General features: G+C 35.0%; 1 protein-coding gene and 1 long non-coding RNA gene across 4 annotated transcripts in view; one reads left to right on the forward strand and one right to left on the reverse strand.

Annotated features, from left to right (window-relative positions):
* Positions 1–18,675, forward strand: part of LOC100648973 (protein GDAP2 homolog) — a 69,247-nt gene extending 50,572 nt beyond the window's left edge. For all 3 annotated transcript variants that reach the window (XM_003395089.4, XM_048405378.1, XM_012308198.3), the window contains exons 8-12: positions 251–404; positions 11,835–11,974; positions 12,719–12,773; positions 13,395–13,538; positions 13,993–18,675. In XM_003395089.4, coding sequence (XP_003395137.1) covers positions 251–404; positions 11,835–11,974; positions 12,719–12,773; positions 13,395–13,538; positions 13,993–14,055 — 556 coding nt within the window. In that variant the 3' untranslated portion in view covers positions 14,056–18,675. The remainder of the gene's footprint in view (positions 1–250; positions 405–11,834; positions 11,975–12,718; positions 12,774–13,394; positions 13,539–13,992) is intronic.
* LOC125384995 lies at positions 18,013–19,296 on the reverse strand. The gene is made up of 2 exons (XR_007223902.1): positions 19,168–19,296; positions 18,013–18,935 (listed from the first exon to the last, which is right to left on the reverse strand). It is a non-coding gene; the product is annotated as an uncharacterized LOC125384995 (long non-coding RNA).
* Positions 19,297–19,357: the final 61 nt, after the last annotated feature.

The raw sequence follows: 19,357 nt of genomic DNA on the forward strand, positions 1-19,357 counted from the left end.
AGGCCGAAAGTGTGAAAACAATCAACTCTAATACGTGATCAATGCTATCGTTGAATAACAAATTAGTTTCCTGAACGTTTTAATTGAAGAAAAAACACACTGAAACAAAACGACATAAGGCAACATAAGGCTTCTATCAATATTTCAAGTAATACTTTATCAACTGTCAGTCTATAACCGATGAGACTTACTGTAGTGACTAAATATTCTGAGAACAATCATCGAAGTGGCTCTTGTTCCATTCTTTCAGGTACGAGAGGCTCCTCAGGAGAGCGAAAACGGAGGATCTGTCGGAAGTTTCAGGAATTGGCTGCCTCTATCAAAGTGGTGTGGATCGTCAGGGTCGGCCGGTCGTCGTGTTCGTCGGCAAATGGTTCCCCGCCACTAAAGTCAATCTAGACAAGGTAAGATCAAAATTTATCAAGCCTCGAAAACGCTAGGTGGAATCCATAGTGACATAGTGACATAGCATAGGAAATTTTTATCAAAATATTACGTGCGTTATACGAGGCTTTTTGAAATTTCGTTCCAACCATGACGAAATTTGACTATCATAAATATATTCCTGAACTTTGGAATCAATCTGGAAATCTGTAAATGTAGGTTATGAGTTGTTTATCGCGGTCATATCTTTAGCAAAAAATTAGTATAGAGTATAGTTAGTAAATGTATGCGTATAATTATTGAATGAATAATGGATACTCTGTTCGAGAGAACGTGTAATTAAGGCATTGAGGACAAAGGAGAACAAGCCATATCTTTTTTTCAACATAGATGTATATCATCTAATTTATTCTAATAAGATTAATTTATCTTATATTCACCATACAAAAGTAGATGAATTCATTCTATCTAATTCTAAATCAAACTTGGATAACGTAAGAGGATCGTACTCATAAAATTTCTCTATAAGTGTTGAAATACTTTCACGAGCCACTTTAGGTCGATAATTTTCGATGCTAGTGTTCGAAAAATTATCCGACTACTTGTTTCTTTATTCTCTTGCGACTCTGTTATTTTTCTTTGCTTACCGAATACGCAATGTAAAGCAGTTACTCGAGAGATAATGAATTCTAGCTTTACCGTACATATAAGTGTATGATATTTTGAATTAGCATGTCTGCTCGTGAGATTAGCACCATTCCGTCGTAAAGATACAAAATGCAGGAAATCGCAGATAGTGTTTACTCACAAACACCCTAAAAGATTCCGTTTATGCTCCAAACATACTTGTGCGAATGTTCCAGCATTCTACTCGTACAAGACAATGTGTTTTTCGTTGCAGTACGTCGATATAATGCAAACACTCTGCAGTGTCTTATATCGAACTTGTTATTTTATCTTTTTGAGTACGAACATTGAATATTGTTCAAACCTTAGGAGGTTGCTAATTTATTATTATATTTCTACAATCAAACACTCCAAAAATATATTTTTTATCCTTCGGTGAACTGCAAAAACGTAGCTTCTCCGAAATTTCACAAATTACGACGATCTCTGTATAAAAATACGCTTTGTGTATTTTCCAACGCATTAAATCTCTCAAGGAATCGTAAACAAAGGTATGCTATAGTTATTAAAAGCACTACAATCGTTGATCGTAACGCGCAAACACTGCTGAATAAATCGAGTAGATTTCTCCGAAGAACAATCAACCCTAGTTTACGTGTAATCGACGTTTAAAGTTTTCACCTTTGATCCGGCCCTATTCTTAACCATCCACGAACGTACCATGAACACGTGAACAGGCAGTGATCGTCTCGTGATTCAAAAACGTAAAAAAGAACGCGTAATGAAACACAGTCGCGAGAGGAAAGCTTGGTGAGAGCTTGAAATCAATACACTGCGCTGTAGGGGGCTAACCTCGCCTCTTTTATTATGGGCCTAGCGTGTTTTGCGGTTCTTTACGAGTAGATCGATTCGTTTAACATATCTCGACATTAAAAGAAAATTGAGGGGCATAAAAACCACTACCGACAGAATCTTTTCGATTTTGTAGATTATTATACTTTCTAGTAGTGGAACATAGGACCCACAATATGCTAGAATGGAATATCATTAATGGATTTGCGATGTTTATGTATTTATGGAAAGCTTAAAATTTCACATTATATAAATACATTTTATATAATGCACACAAATATATTACGGAGATACTATACAAATATACCTAAAGTATAACATTTTGTAGGTGAAATAGAAGTCTGGTTATATTTTCCTAATTAGGTTTGTAAAAACTGTTTTTTTTTTTCTTCACTTTTTTCAGATTATACATAGACAGATTTTTCAATTTTTTGGATTGTAACGTACATATATATATATATACAGTAGTCAAAAGGAGATTCACACAGACAATGTGATGACAATGATAACACGACGATTTATGTATTTACGCGAAGCGTAACATTCGCAATTTTTTATAAGAATCTTCTTTTTTAAGAATTTAAATTATTTGATTATTATTATTATATGTTAATTATTGTTGATATGTTGGTTGTTATTATTTGATTATTATTATATGTTGAAATTCAAAATAAATGAAAGTGTCGGCGTATACGAGATACGGTGGCGGTATTTCATCGGATATCGGCATCGAGATATCGGAATCGGGAGGACGTTTATAAATATTCAAACGGACTTGGAAATCGTTCGAAAAGGACGTTCGATTCTTTGGATTTAATTTTAGAAGGCTCTCTTCGAAAAATAGTGAACAATATATGATAAAACGTGGAGCGAACGTTTGTAGAAGGAATTAGCAAATTGTTTATTCAGCAGAGGAACGCGACAATAGCAAGGACCGGAAACGATTTAGAATTATTCATTGGCCAGATCGAATGTTTATTCAGAACGACACTTATTCGATGATTCTACCAAATCCTTCGCGACGCGATGTGTCACTGATGCGATCGTCGTTTGATAGCTTTGACCATAGGTTAGCATGTTGAACGGAGAGCCCTTTAAGTGAATCATCTTGCATCACTGACGCTGCCTCTCAATAGCCAGACTGGCGAGATTCAAAGTTGAACGTGATATGCGAAAGTTCAGCTTCCGTTCGTGAAATCTTCCAATACGTACATAGATGTTTCGTGGTAGAAATTGTGTCCATGCATTGTCGCATAAATTATTCACGAACGTTACATTCAATTGTTGTATAATTAATTATGTGAGTAATCAAATTACAAATTTTTGGATATACATATGAGCCTTTTAAAAGTCAAACTGATTAATTCCGCTATATACAAAAATATCGATTTCACCTTGTCAAGGTACATAATTAATACGTCTCAGGAGACGAATCCTCGTTTTTATAAATTTATTAGTCATAAGAAGATGGTATAAAGAATTGTAAATTTTAAAGGGAATTAACAAAAATAATTAGTTTTTAAATCAATAGTTTTTAATAGCTTTGTGCATTTTAATTTGTGGAATGAATCACCGTGACCTCTAAGCGATTCGTACCTATACTTTTCGTGAAATTTAAAAGCCTATTCTACTTCAGTTCAAGAAAAAAGGCTTTATGTCTTTCATATAAAATAATCTAAACAAATCTCTTCCGCATTTCTCTTACCTTATTCCACACTACTGTTTCCGCGTACTTGGACAAACTTCTAATTTTGTATAATATAAATCTAGAGAGAAACAAAGTTTTTATTGACAGAGAAACTTCCAAGAAAAACACGACAATCTCGACATTAGTCAACTCTTCCAGATTACCTCAAAAAAACTACCATAATTTGCTATCATTTTCGCATTTCACCACGCTATCTCTTCCAAGCTGTCCCAACCAAGCAAATGCGAAAGACGCGTTCTGCCTCTGTCGAGTACAACTTTCCATTGATTCGATACACAATACGTCCACGAAGCATCATGTCAGTCTCACTCGCGAGGATCTCATTACTCCTGCGTGTATCAATATCATCTTTGCTCGTCCTCTCGGCTCTGTCCTCATCCCAGTGGAGTGGCGACGAGCGCAGTACCGCCAGGCGAATCGATATTTACACGTCCAGAAATAGACCGACCACGGAACAACTCCCAAGCCGAGGGCGCACCAGCTCCTCTGCAACGTCGTGCCGGCGGATCCGCCCTGGGAAAAACTTTGTTCTGGTCCCTACACATGACCCTCTTCTGCGTGGTGCGTACCGTTATTTCCTTTGAGGAAAAGTGGACAACGCCGGAAATAACTGGCGGCCGATCGAAACGGAAACATCTGCTCGACCTCGCCCCGATCACGCGCCGATCAACTCATTTTTTCCATGGCTGATGTCGATCGTAATCGATGGACCGAACGAATTGCCATGCTAACGAGCCTCTGTCCACCTTTTTTTTGCATTAACAAAAATCTCTGTTTTCTTCTAATGTAATTTCTTTTCTCTGTTCGTTTGTTCCTTTCTATTCGTAATATATCGAGGTAATCGAAGTTAGAGATAGTTTTAGCGAATTGAAATGGTAAGAAGAGGTTTGCAGTTGTATTTCTAGTGGATTTTTCCGAGTGTATTAGGAATCAGGTACTTGTTGTTAGGTGGGTGGTAAAGGTCGATCAAGTAATCTGCTTGCAGTTGTAACTTAATGTCAAATTCATTTACACTTGAATTATATTGATCGATATACGGGTGAATAACTATGATCGTGCAATTGAGAGGATTGAATAGGTAATAGAAGTTTGTCCTGTTTCAGGGCTCAGTGTTCGATATTGCTCGTCTAACGTTCCTTCAATTTACCTCGTCTTTCTGTTTCTTGTTATTTTCCTTCACTCTTTTCTTCCCTGACCTTCTATTTTTCGTTCCTTTTCTTATCCTTCTTTTCATTAATTTTTCTTCCACCTCTCTCTCACACATCCATTAATATAAAAATCGTATCAACGATGATTCATTGTTCCCGATTTTCCAAGATTCATGAAACTCTGTAAGCGATCGTGAATCGTCGAAATTATATACAATGGAATGCCAACTGACATGGAATGAACGTATATGGTCTTGAAGGAAATTGCGCGAGGATTGAGCAGTAATGTTCAATCCCCAGGGTGACAGATCAAACAATAAAAAATAAAATATATATATAGAATGCTGTCGAAAGGACAAGGCAAAAGAGGTCGCGGCTCCGGTTCCTCCTGCTTCGATGTAGGTCGCTGTCCGAGATTCAAGGACGCACTCGATCATTCTCCCCCTGACCTCGCGAGAGCAATTTCAGGTCACACATTTATCGGCTCGTGAAAAACTACGACGAAAGGATATGCTCTCGCCTGACTTCTACGTCGTTACGATCACCCGGTCTATTCAATATTCTTACGGTCCTGACATTTAAGGTATCGACAACCTATCCACGATATTTTCTGTGGAAAATTTGATTTCCCAGCCAGTCGTTCGCCTCCTTTTTCTAGAACTGATCTGTTTCTTTACTTTCCTTCAAAGCACGTTGAGAGAAGAATATATTGCTTGATCTTGTCACTTTGGAAATTGAAATAGCTGAGTTTCAATAGATTTTAGATATAACGGAAAGCATACGGAAAGAATTTACATCAAATTTCACTTAATTTGCTTTGTGATTATTGCTCAAATTTAGAATTTGAAAGCTGCTCTATATTTATATATTAGCTCTATATTATACTGCTTGGAAATAGAATTTTATATTATGGAAAAAGAATTGGAATGAAACAATTTATAATATAATTAGTTGAATTTACGAGAAACCACTATATATAGAAGAGGTTGAGAAGGATAAGTAAAAAATTACATCATTAATAAGTGATTAAATTTTCATCAAATGAAATTACGTTAGAAATCAGATTAAATGTTTCAACGTTTTTAATAAATTTATATAAAAATTGTCTATTAGTGTTAGATATATTTATTAACCATAATTTTATTCATTTTATAGTAATAAAAATGTTAATCGTATATTGCTATTGCTATTCTTCTGAATTTTTTCACGTTTGTCTTATAAATCGTTAAGAGGGAAATTCACAAAGAATTATGTAGGTGTTTATATGAGACATACTGTATCAACAATTTTCGCAAAATTCAGTCGCTAAATTTAAATCGTACACATCATCATATGACCATTATACATGGTATAATGAAACATTATTGGTGCATGAATATTGTTATTATTAACGAAGTGAATAATTTACAATTGTGTCATTTCTAATTCATCCTTTAATACAATCATAACTGCAATTTGAATATGTAGTTTACAAAATTATATTAACCCACTATGTTTCGAAGAGACCATTGTGTTTAGCCTTAACATATGTTTGTATGTTTGTTTATGCCTCTGCGAACTTAAAAACGTTGTTACGTTTACAAGACCCGATCGATTCGTGTCCGTCAAGTTGTAGGCTATGTAGCACATAGGAAAGCAGTGTTTTCAATAAAAAATCAAGATCACCTTCAGTTTTTTTAAATAACATTATACGTCTCAGACTTCATAGAGTTGTAGCTGACGTCAACAATCGACCTTCATTGTTTATTGTAGTTGGTAAATTGAAATTCGAGTACAACGATCGTTCTTACAGAAATTCATTAATCTATTTAATTTCATCTATCTTAAACAAAACTCTTCGTTAATCTGATTACATCTGAGATTACACTGTCAAATAAACATTCAAAACCTACGGAAAATTTCCACTAATCAAATAACACAATTTCCTTGTTCAAACACGATCGTACTAATTTTATTGGAACGCTAAGCGATACCCAGAATTATATGCAAATTTTCAATTTCCACGGTACACGCTTCCGCGTAGACAAAGGATTCTTTGGGGATGCGAAACGCAAGGAATACTAAACGGCTCGATACTTATTATTTATTTCCTCGACGTGCGACTAATTTTACTTTCGGCCGCCTTGAAACGAAACAGGATAAAAATTACAACAGCGTCGTAGAAGGCTGCTGCCAAAAATAATCTTAGTCTATGGTTATATATACACACACACACTATGTATGATAAATACGTCAAAGAAGAGGTTCTCCAAAAATTGTTTCTCGTTCTACTTAGACTTTTTCGAACGTTATACATAATCGAGAAGCACAGAGAGAGTCGAAACGTTCAACCGGTGTACGCTAATTAAACGTGTTGCCGAGATAATAAGATTTCAGGGTCGTGATACAGATAGCTCTCTTAAAGCTCGTCGCAGGGCTTAATTTTATACCATCGTTAAATCATCGATATTTCAGAATACCTTCTTTTCTCATTACATAGAATATCGTAGCCTATATTTATTAATATTCCATCTTTGATACAGGAGTTATTGAACCTTTCGTAGTTGAGTAGGTGTTGGATATTTCATTTTCTTTTAGTGGCGTTATCGAAGATTCATGTTGAGAGAATTTTTGAGCACTTTTGTTTTATTCATCTTATATTTTATATCTTATAAAGGATCTTACTTTAGTTATCCTTCAATATAAAAAGGAAACTGATTTTAAAATGGAATGTTCCTGAATTTTTTAAATTTCGAATCTGAACTTTCTAGTTTTTAAATTTTCAAATTTTCAAATTTTCGAACTTTAAATCCTCGAATTTATCTGAATTTTTGCATATTCCGATTCGTGGATCTCCAAATTTTTGAATCTCCGAATTTTGGACTCGTCATGTTTTTTTCAAATTTTCCTGTCTATACATTTCTGAATTTTCAAATATTCCAATTTTTCAATTATCGGATTTTCCACAAATTTCAAATTTCAAATTTTCCAACTTCTCTATGCCCAAGTTTTCTAACTTTTATACCTCCAAACTTTCGTACACCTTTGGTCGATGAAATAAGCAATTTGATGCTAAAGCCGGATGATTCAATGATTTCTCAATTTTCCAATTCGACACGACAGGCACAGGTACACTTCCGAGACTGAACACGGTCATTGCGTCATCATACGCGATACGTCGAATCACGAGGTTAGCGATATTCGCATTTTTTCGAAGCAAAATCATGATGAGTCATCGTGCAAGAGCACTTCGAATATTCCAAGAATATACAAAGGCCACGCTTTACTCTTTCCGCCTGTACCTTCAATTTCGATTAACGATCGTCCATTCTTTCAACGATACCAGCCTCGTCCACGAACATACGCGTAATTCCCATATATTTAGCAGAGAACTCGAGTTATATATTGTGTTGGCAACTAAGTAATTGCGGATTTTGTCATTAGGTGGTATTGACAAAATCCGCAATCACTTAGTTGCCAACCCAATAGATCTCATGCTGACAATACAGTGCAAGTAAACTCGACCTCGATTGAATACATTTATATCGTTCAAAACTTCTTGCAAACTTCTACGTTCGATTATCTAGAACAAAATTTCCTACCTTCTTTTGTTCCAACATATTTTCTTCTCAAGTGACAAACTGTTACACTTCTCGCACATTGTGACGTAGGTTATAATGCATGTTATTACATATAAAGTCAAACATAATCGACGTTTTAATCTTAACGAGCGACTAGTCGATGGTTCGCGATTATTCAACTATTTAATTATATCAAGCTCGGTATTTACAAAGATGATTAAATCAAACTCTAAGAATATTGATAGAGCCTCAACTCGCTAATATCTCGTTTCCAATTTTCTTGCTTATCTTGTAATCTCTCGTGCATGTAGAAAGAATGATGAAGATGAATTTAAACGTTGAATGATAAAGTCCGTAACGAAAGAATCTTTTCAAGTATCGCGTGAAAAAAGTATCAATGAAGTATCAATGAAAAAAATTATTGCGCTTCGTGGATTCTAAATTTTGACTAAAATTAAAGATGAATTTAAACGTTGAATAATTTAATTTTGGTCAAAATTTAGAATCCACGAAGCGTAATAATTTTTTTCATTGATACTTCATTCATACTTTTTTCACGTGACACTTGAAAAGATTCTTTCGTTACGAACTTTTCGTCTCTTAACGGATGTTTCCGCGGAGTGAAAGGGGAAATATTTAAGGAAAGGGAATATTTATGGAAATCAGCAAAAATTGTTTAATAAAAGCGAATCTACAAATCCATTCTGACGAACGTAAAAAGGTATACAATTTACCCATTTTTTATTTGTGAAAAGATTGCGTATAAAATACGACGCCTTGTGACGTTTCAATTTGCTTAGGATCAAACTCTTGACGCAAATTGAGTCTTAAGAAATATCTGTGATATGAGTCGCTGATGTTTTCAATTTATATTTCAACAGCAGGTAAATAGATATTAAGACACCGATACCGATGATCATGTATGTACCTTCCTTATCGAACATCGAATCTTTGCTTCATTTCGCATTTTAAACCTATCCTCCATCCACTTTTCGAATCTCATCGATTGAAAAAAAAAGTGCAAAATACCAATACCAATACCAATCAAAATAAAAATAAATCTTTGAAACAACCTATCTATAAAAGGAATCTACATTACATTGCCTATCTCTCCCTTGAACCGCCCCAATTTACCAGAACGTAGAATTTAATATCACAATATCGCTCGACCCACATGTGTACGACGTCGGCCGTGATATCGGATTAAAATACACGTTTGACCCGTGCAGACCTTTTGACGTCACCGACGACGACGTCGAGGAACGAAAGGGAAGAAACATATCAGAGGGTTGGCGAATCTTCGAAACCAACACTACCACCCATTCCAGTTGGAACGATATCTGACGGGAGGAAACGACCGACTTTCTCTTCCTCCCTTTCTCAACCGTAAACTTTTCGTATATGTGTGTAATACTTGGTGGAAACGATATGAATGACGTCATAGAGTAAAGCGTTAAGTAGGGTCATAAATTGATCTAACTGCAGCTAGAACCTACGCACGTAGGTATCTGTGCTAGTTTTGTGAAATAAATTTACAATTTAGATAACGTCTATTAAAATAATCATTTTTGCAAAAACACAAAAATGTAATTAAGTACGTTTAATGCGGTTTTGCATTTCTGTGCGTTGCATAGAATTTATACGTACATGTAGAAGTTTCTGCTTAGGTAAGCCTAACTTTCAATTATGCTTCATAACATAATACTTTATTGATCTATTGTGGGACATTCATAGCATGATAATTTAGTGTCTTTTTTTTTTTAATCAATGTCTGTAATCTTTAGCAGTTGCTCCGATGTGTCATAAAATTGAAGCTCTCAGAGTATATTGGTAAAACTTGAAAGCAATCCGATAATGTATAATAGAAGTTATAAGACATTTATTGCATTAGAAATAAATGATAAGAATGATCTCACTAAATATCGTAGATTACTGATACAATCGATAATTGATTTTTGCGAAACCTACACTTGCTATAAATATCTAATGTTGTAATTTCTACGTATATTCTCGGATTCGTTTTAAATGTTACTAATATTAATCACGCTACTCGTGTTTCAATGTTAGTGAAATTTCAAAATGTTTCGTGTAACACGCACATTGTCATTTAACTTTCCAAAAGTTCTGAAAAATAAAATCAGAATTACCTCTATTTTATCGTCCCTCATCAATATTTATTCTCCAAAAATTCTCTGACATCAAAGGCATCCCCGTTTTATCATTTCACCAGACGAACACCATCTGATCTATTTACAATAGCAACCCGACTCGTTGAAGCAGCAGTCCCTTGGTAAATTTATTCGCCTTTCCACTAATGGAACACACGTCCTTCCGTCTGGTTCAGAAAATCGAAATTACTCTTGTTGAACTGCGCCATGAAATCGGTCAAATGTCACGAGGTACACAAGATGCTTGCAAACGGGAGTCTTTGATCCCGGCAAAGCGCACTCGTTATCACGTTTTAATCGATCGCACCGCCACAACTCGAATTAGTACTCCGGTTCCTCGCCCCAGTCACGGGGGTCGTGGAAATTAGGTCAGAGGCCTTGCTACCGAAAAGAGCAAAGCACTCGTCGAACCTTCGCACAGAACTCTATACAGTGACTGATTTTGATATTTATAAAGATTTTCTGCGAAAAGAATATATTAACTTGTCGCAAAAGTTTCTTTCGTTTTATAAGGAAATAATAGATACACAACATTTTTTTGTAATAAAACAAAATGGATCATATATAATTTAATAAAATAATATAAAACCAAAGATGTTGTGCAATATACAAACTAACATTTTTTGGAAATATTTCTTCAAGAATAGATTGTGGATTAAACGATGAAATGTAGTTGATGTGTTATCATCGAATGTAACTTATGTCTTGACCTTGAAGAATTTTTTATGAACTAAATGATTTATTTCGTTAGGTGATTTATATCGTTAGGTGATATATATATCATTTTGGAGAATTGTAACATATGCATAGGAGTGTTTAAGTTTATTAAATTAAAGTCGAGGGTTGAAAATTAATGAGAATTTTAGAGAATAGACAGCATGAATTAATTATTTCTTTCAAGGGGTAGTTTTTATTTAAAGACCTGTTAAAAAAAAATAGAGAAATAAAAAGAAGTGAGGAAAAAACAAGTAATTTTTATTGTATTATTATTTTTTGGGGACCTGAATTTAGAATCTTTTTCAAGCAGAGAATTATGAATAAGGACAATCAACTGTTTTTGCTGCAAAAATTATAATGCCCTGTATTACCATAATACGGGTTTGCACTACCACATTTATCACTTGTATTCTTAAGTTACAATTTTTTTATATACATACGAGAAAGAGATATGACTGGTTCCAATTGCGCAACTCGCTTTGCTTAAGCTACGTTGTGTCATAAATTTCATTAAGCTTTTGCTAGTATGTAATACACATGACTTTATTCAGAGAAAAGTTCGTGGAAATTAGAAGATAATTTATATGGTTAATCCAACGTGTAAATAATTCGACAGTTCAAGATTTTGTTAAAAATTTACTAACCAAGAGTTTTTTTAATTTTGTTTCAGGCACTTCTATACCTGATACAATTGTTGGATCCAATTGTTAAAGGCGACTATGTTATCGCTTATTTCCACACGTTAACAACTAGCAACAACTATCCCAGTTTACATTGGTTGCGCGAAGTGTACAACGTGCTTCCTTACAAGTGGGTCTCTTTTCTTGTAACTCTATCTTTTTTATAATTATATTTTCATTACAAATGAACCTGCTTCTTCTGAAATCAGTGATCGTCATTTTTAGAGAATAAATATCGTGATTTTTGATGAACTAAGCTAAGATCAAAACTTTAAAATCAAACTTAAGAAGGCGTGTATTAATTAACGTTTATTTCTAAAGATAATTTGATTTGATATATTGTATATTTAATACTATTAAATATATAATACTAAAGTTATTTTATCAAGATTAATTCATGCAATCAATTTTTACAAAACCTTTGAATACATAAATATGTATAATCTAATACTAATATCTATAGAATACGACAGCCCATTCCATTCTCTGAATTAAAACTTTAGGCATTAAATTTTAAAATATACTTCAGGGACACTTATTTATCATTTCATCGTGTTATAATATACTGTTCGTAGCAATTAATCATATATAGCACTAATTTAAATGATACGTAATTTTATGCATAATTCAACGTTATGATCATGAAAACTAATTGACGTATTAGATAAACAGAAGTGATGCAATGTTGACAAGGATTTCTATCGGCAAAGCTAGTTCTTGTAAAAGAAAATTTTCTATTCCAAATGAAAAATTCATTAAATGTGTTATGAATCAGTCAACATTTTTAATCAAACGCATGTGAATGAATTATACACATTAAATATATATTAAATATATATCAATATATATTAATATTAAAATGTTTCTATTGTAGGTATAAGAAGAACCTGAAACACTTCTACATTATCCACCCGACTTTCTGGACTAAGGTAAATACGAAACCAATGAACTACTTAAAAATGTATCAATTTTTCCTACTGATAAGTATCGATATATCAATTTTAATGGAAAATTTTTACACATTCAGAAACACTATCATAATTCAGCACAATAAATTTGAATAAGAATCGATAAGGAGTGTCGATAAAGTCCAAGTTTTAAGGCGTAATAACGTCTTCTATTATTGTATTTCCCACATTTGTGTTCCATGTTAATCACACGATCGTATCGAACTTCCTGCTTTTCCGGTAGCCATTTAACAAACGCGTTTTCGCGCTTGCGATTTGCAAATTCATGCAAACACATCCTTGACCCTCCGCGAGACCAGTCAGTATCTTGTGAACTGGATCTTGGATTGTTAGCGAGACAAAATGTTCTCAAAGGAACCGCCAAATAAGGCAAACGACGATGTCGATGAAGTGGAGAAAAATAATTAGGCTTCTCCGCTTTTCTTTCTCTTTGTCAATTTAAGAATAATGATAGTGTATAGATCGTTCTAATACGGTTTAATTGTTGAACTGAAATATCTCGTTGATTTAAACAAGTGTGAAAATGTGATAATATCGAACTTGCGATTATAAATGCAGTAATTCCATTGTTATCTATTGCAGATGGTGACGTGGTGGTTCACGACGTTCATGGCTCCAGCCATCAAACAGAAGGTTCACAACTTACCTGGAGTAGAGTATCTTTATGACGTGATGTCTCCCGAGCAATTGGAGATTCCTGCATATATCACGGAATATGACATGACGGTACGGTCTCTTTACAGTTCCTTTTATGGTATTAACAAGGAGATACGCAAAGTTCTAAAAACTAGACTCTGAATAAAGTAAAAATAACCGGCGTATTGTATAAAGTAGTAAAATAATAGAAAAATGTATTAAAATAGTAGATATTTCTAGAAGTTCAGTACATATATCACAGATATAAAAAAAATGTCATAATTAAGAAAAAAAAATAGTTTATCATGGTGCTAAAAATATATCAATTTCTTCAAACTTTACAAGATTGAAAGATTTAGATGTGAAAGATGTGTTAGAATAACAAAAATATTAACAAAATTCTTTGAATTATCTTTGATACTCACAATGTTAAAAGAACAGGTGTTACAATTAAAGATCACCATGGACCGCAATTTTTTTCTATGAAAAAATAAATATTAAGGAGATAATTCCTAATTACACCAAGAATTATGAAATATTGCAGATAAACGGCATGAGGTATTACCAGCCGGATCCAATCTCGTCGTCACCCTCGACGTCCACGTAACTCTCCGACCCGGCCTCCCAGCCAGCGAAGCACTGGACAGAACGAAGCTGTCGGATCGACCGTTCCGCTCGATAGTATGGTGTCCGTAATGACACGCGCGTGTTCCCTCGTGTACCGACCACCGTATATCGCTTCCACCAGTTCGGCACGATCACGTTCTAAGGAAATCTGCCAAAGGAGGCGAGTTGCTGATCGATCAAAGACAGTCGGTTCCTCAAAAGCGGCAGAAGTGCCTGGTGATGGACGGGAAACGTCGAAGACTTTGGAAGATGAAGAATGGTCGGTGCTTCGCGCGACGGTTATTTCCCAATTGGTCGCTGAAGAATCAAGAAACCACTGCCCATCTGTCTGTTACTCGCTACGAGTCGCATGCTCTTTGCTAGAGGAAAAGAGATTTCTTCCGGCTCTTTAGGTTTCCTGTGAAGAACGTTTGGCCGTACATTGACCGATGCTGGACTATATAAAAAAAAAACTACCACTCGAGAAACACCAAGAAATCAATGAAATCGAAGATCGAGGGAGTAGGAGAATCAGGAAATTGCTATTCGCGTACTGCGCGGATATCGGCTGCCAAAACACCAATAATCAGTATTCTCGTCGTCGTTGTTACGATGGAACGTGGGATCTTGTTGTTCTTATAAATAGGTAGCTATTGTACGGTTTTAGAATCAGAAAAGGAGCGTTGTTGGTGGATATATGAGGAAAAGGGCGTCGACGACGAACCGTAGAATTAAATGACGGCTTAATATGAAAACTGTCGATCGCTTTTTTGTTATTTTCTTATCCGTCGTTGTACAGCAAAAAGTGTCTATTCGATTATTGTATATCGTATTTTATTATGTCACGTCGTTGGTGAATAAGTCGCGGGCCGCTGGCACGCGGTATTTTCGATATATGTAGAAAAAGAAAATCATGAAGAGAATGGTATATAACGTTACAACTTCTCGGCTGACAGGATGTAAAGAATGGCAGGTTCCTCCCGTGGCACTACGGCTTCGGTTCTTTAGGGTGGATCGTTTAATCCAACGCGTAGAACTGATTAACGTTAAGTGCTCGTTCAGTACGTACTTCGGGTTTGTCCACGATGGGTCCATTTAGCGTCGTCTTAAGATCGTTCATTTCCATATTGTAATCTTCTAATGAAATGAAACGAACCCCAATGACGCCTAATCGATTCATATTCGACGTGAATGAGAATGCCAGAAAAATTCAATGGCTGAGCGCCGAGGTCGTACTCGCGGTTCAATTCTAGATTAGATGAAGCAATAAACTCTAAAAGCTTTCTCGCGATCTATATACATATGTATAGCGTGTTCAGTTCAAATATAAATACACTATTTTACATCTATTTATTAAAATCTATAAACAAATTTTTCATATGAAAGTTGATTTGATGGGAGAAATTTAATTTGAAAGTTGAATCATCTTCCGAATGTTTCAAATTTTATTCAGTGTTCTACGTTAAATCGAATAACTTTCATCTAAAAAATTTGTTCACATTTTTTAACAGTTAAAAAATTAATAGCGTGTGTGTATATATATATAATATATATATATATATATAATCGGATGTACTTTATACACATATGTATATATTTCGTGAGACAGGATCGTTATACTCGTTGTTAAACATTTTTAGGAGCTCGAAGTGGCGAAACAAAATGTTGACGATATCGCGTTCGTAGACCACGTCAATTAGCCCATTTTTCTCGCGCCGTTTCACTCTCCTAAGGGTTTTGTCGAATCAGAATCATTCAGCGACCCCCACCAAAAAAGAACAAGAATTATTGGCTCGTAGTGAATGAACGAACTAAGAATAATGGGTTATAATTGACCGTACCTCCGAGTCAGAGATGTGTGTATATGTTATAATTTTATTATTATTAACTCCAAATATAGTTCAAGGATGCTTGATCGTTGAGATATCTTTTTATTACTTTTTATTGTGTTGGTGATGTTCGTTGACGTTAGAATAGCGTTAGAATAGAGTTTCATTGAAACAAACGTGGAATGAGAGTATCCTTTCATCTCAACAAAGATCAGTTTACTAGCTCGTTATTCTGCGACGAAAATGGTGTTTTGAAAAACTCATTTCACATTATCCAAGCTTTTTATTTCGATGTTATCGAACAAGAGACACGTACTTGAATTTTTTTCTATTTTTATGTCATTGAGTATTATATCACAAGCATATCACGATTCATTTGCGTTGGTAAAACCATTTTGATAGGTCTACATATATGAATTTCCTGCACAGCATGCACAACATGCTACTGACGTAACTTCTCTGAACGTCTTGATACTCTTCTATAAATAATTTCGCTTCAAGGAACCGTATCATGTAATCAGCTATTTCTAAAATCTTCCACGGACATTCTGCAAGGATTTGACTGCTTTGTAGACCAATTTTATGATTGATTTAAATACTTCATAAGCCTTCACCCACCTCGTTTTTTTTTTTATCTATAAAACATGAGATACTTGTTACGGTCATTAAAGAGTCCACATCTTATCTTCTCGAAAAATAATTCCTGAAGTTTCCACAATAATTTCTACGATACACGTACATTTCCATGATATTCGGTCCGTGTCTCTGTTCCAAGCTTTTTCAGTTTAAAAATTGCGTACACGGGTCACGAATGGACTTGAGCGTGACATGAAATCTTAAATCATTCGTTTAGTCTATCGACCGTGTCACGTGACGATTCTTTTCGACGATTTGCGTTGAACGACCTCACTGTCCGTCCCTGACAATCGTTTATAGTAAGTAGCCAAGCGTCGCGCAACGTGTCGTCCAAACATCCTCGTTGCCATTTGTTGTTTTTGAAAAAGAGAGATACTTATCGATTGTTGAGTACGGTTTGGACGATCAGACGTTGCTCTAATTACGGCCATGTAAACATGTTGAAGCAGAGAATTGATTCGTACGTTGATGTCGTAGATAAGGCGAAGATTCGTGACAATATGCAATTACTGCGTGCTTAGCGGAGGCTGAGATTCTATCCGAAACTCTTTAAAGTCCTAATCTAGTCAAATATCGAGGTCAAGTACGATTAGAAACTAAACCAATGGAAATATTGAAACATATTAACTTTACACCTTGGTGCACACTTAATTTAGTAATTTAAGTGGATTTTAATACCAAAGATAATTTGCAAACGATGTGCGTAAACTATTGTAATGAACATTTAAATTTTCTACCTAGGTTGGGTGCTAAAAAAACGATAATCGGAAATGACCTTGAAATCTCGATCACGATCCTCAAGAATTTCTTTTAAAAAAATTTTTTGAAAAGAAAAGACGAGAATACAAATGAACATTGAATTATAGATTTTTGCTTCTTTGATCGACTGTAATAGGACTTTAAAAGAGACATTCGAGCATTAGGCTTTACGCTTAGAAGATAATCTACGGCTTGGAAAAAAGAAAAAAAGAAAAAAATAAAGAAACTAAATCGAAGCCGCTGTTCCCTCGCTTTTAGGGGCTGCGAAATGGAAACGGCCAGACCGAACGAGAAGAGCTTGTAAAACTATGTGTGGCGATAGGCGTTTTCGATCGGTGCTGCTGTGCACTTTAGAATCCCGAGATTCACGTTTACTTTCCGAACTTTTCTGGTTATGCACAACCATAAAGCATTGTGATCGATGGCTCGTTTCGCGATCGAACGCACTCGATTGTGAGTCATTAACCAAATGAAGCTCAGAGTAAATTAAAAAAATAGTAACTGATTGATTCTTGTCTAAAAATACACGTTGAAAGTATGACATGGAGAATCTTTTCTATATATGTATAGGAACCTTCGTTAAAAAGGAAACTAAGGTTCTTGATTGAAAATCTGTTATAAAATTGTTAAAAAAGGAAATGGGCTCAGAATGATATTTTCTTGAAAGAGTCACGCGAATAATAAAAAAAAAAAAAATGATTTTCATGTTTTCAATCTGGTTTTTTCACAGAATCAAAAAGTCTACGATAAGATCGCCACGTGGATCATCGAGATAACTTAGAAGAGATATTGTTCTATCAATTGTGCAGAAATTCATTGTTAACTGCGTTTCACTAATCGCAAATTTGACTAATTAAACCGTAATTATAAAATTAATCGTTGAACGCAGTCAGCGTTATTAAAGGTAAATTTTATATGAGGGAAAATATATATTAAGATTATCAATCGTTTAACCGATGTATTCTTTCCTGAAAAAAAAAACAAAGAAGAAAAGAAGGTAAATTATAATATCAATCGATTTACACGCAATTTCATGCAAATTTCAACTTGGCTGTTGTTCTTCCTTTCGGATAATGAAATATCGTCGACGAAGGAGAATGAAAACACAAACTTTATGTTTTTTAGGTGAAAGTTTTTTACAAGAAACGAAGATCAACTCGGTAAGAAACAAGATCGGAAGCTTCGGAAACTACACGTGCATTATTGTGTGTATACGTCGTACGCATTACGATATACCGGTTAAACTAATTGTAATTGTTGTCGCGATGGTAATAGATTTTAATTAATCGAGGTATATTTTTCTCTCGGTGCCGATGCACGGCCTGTAACAGGTGCACACCTTGCCCTTTCGTCTGTTTTTTTATAGATTGAGCAATAAACGTCTTGTTTCAACAGAAGAACTGTTTTATTTACTTCCGGATCACGTGACGAGGAGTTTATCTTTTCCAGTGGAGGTGCAAAAGGAGAAAGAAGGGGAAAATATGGAGTGTGATTATCTTATCGCTGAAGATATTTATGCTACACAAATAGGGAATTAATGCTTCAATTTGGAATAATGTGAAACATTGGAGTATAACATTGAACGACAACTTTGTATTTCTTTTTCGAAAAATCCACCCACGCATAGATGTTCACATCTTGAAGGAAATTGCTTCACCTACGGATTATCATCATAAGTATTACACTTTTAATACTTCTTACATTTTTATCTATCATGTATATAAACATTATGTGCACTCTCCCATTTAAAATTTCTCACAAATGCATAAACATCCTTGGCCCACTTATCATAAATATGAAAGCTAAATCTAGTAGTTGTTAGAATTCTTCTCCTAACTCTTCCCTCCATAGTTTGTTGTAGACGCCCATTATTCACCTTTCCTGCCTACCTGCACCGTCCAGTCGTCCCCTCAGCTAGATCCACGGATTATCGATCCAGAGAAGGCCAGTACCAAACTGCATCAGACGAGACAGCATCAACTCTCAATAGCGCGTTCCTAGAGAGAAAGAACGACAGACCCTTCTCCTTTCTCGTCATTGATTCCACTGCTAGGATGCCTGCTTGGCTACCGAGGGACG

Source organism: Bombus terrestris, chromosome 4 (assembly GCF_910591885.1).
Source record: "Bombus terrestris chromosome 4, iyBomTerr1.2, whole genome shotgun sequence".
Lineage (NCBI taxonomy): Eukaryota > Metazoa > Arthropoda > Insecta > Hymenoptera > Apidae > Bombus > Bombus terrestris.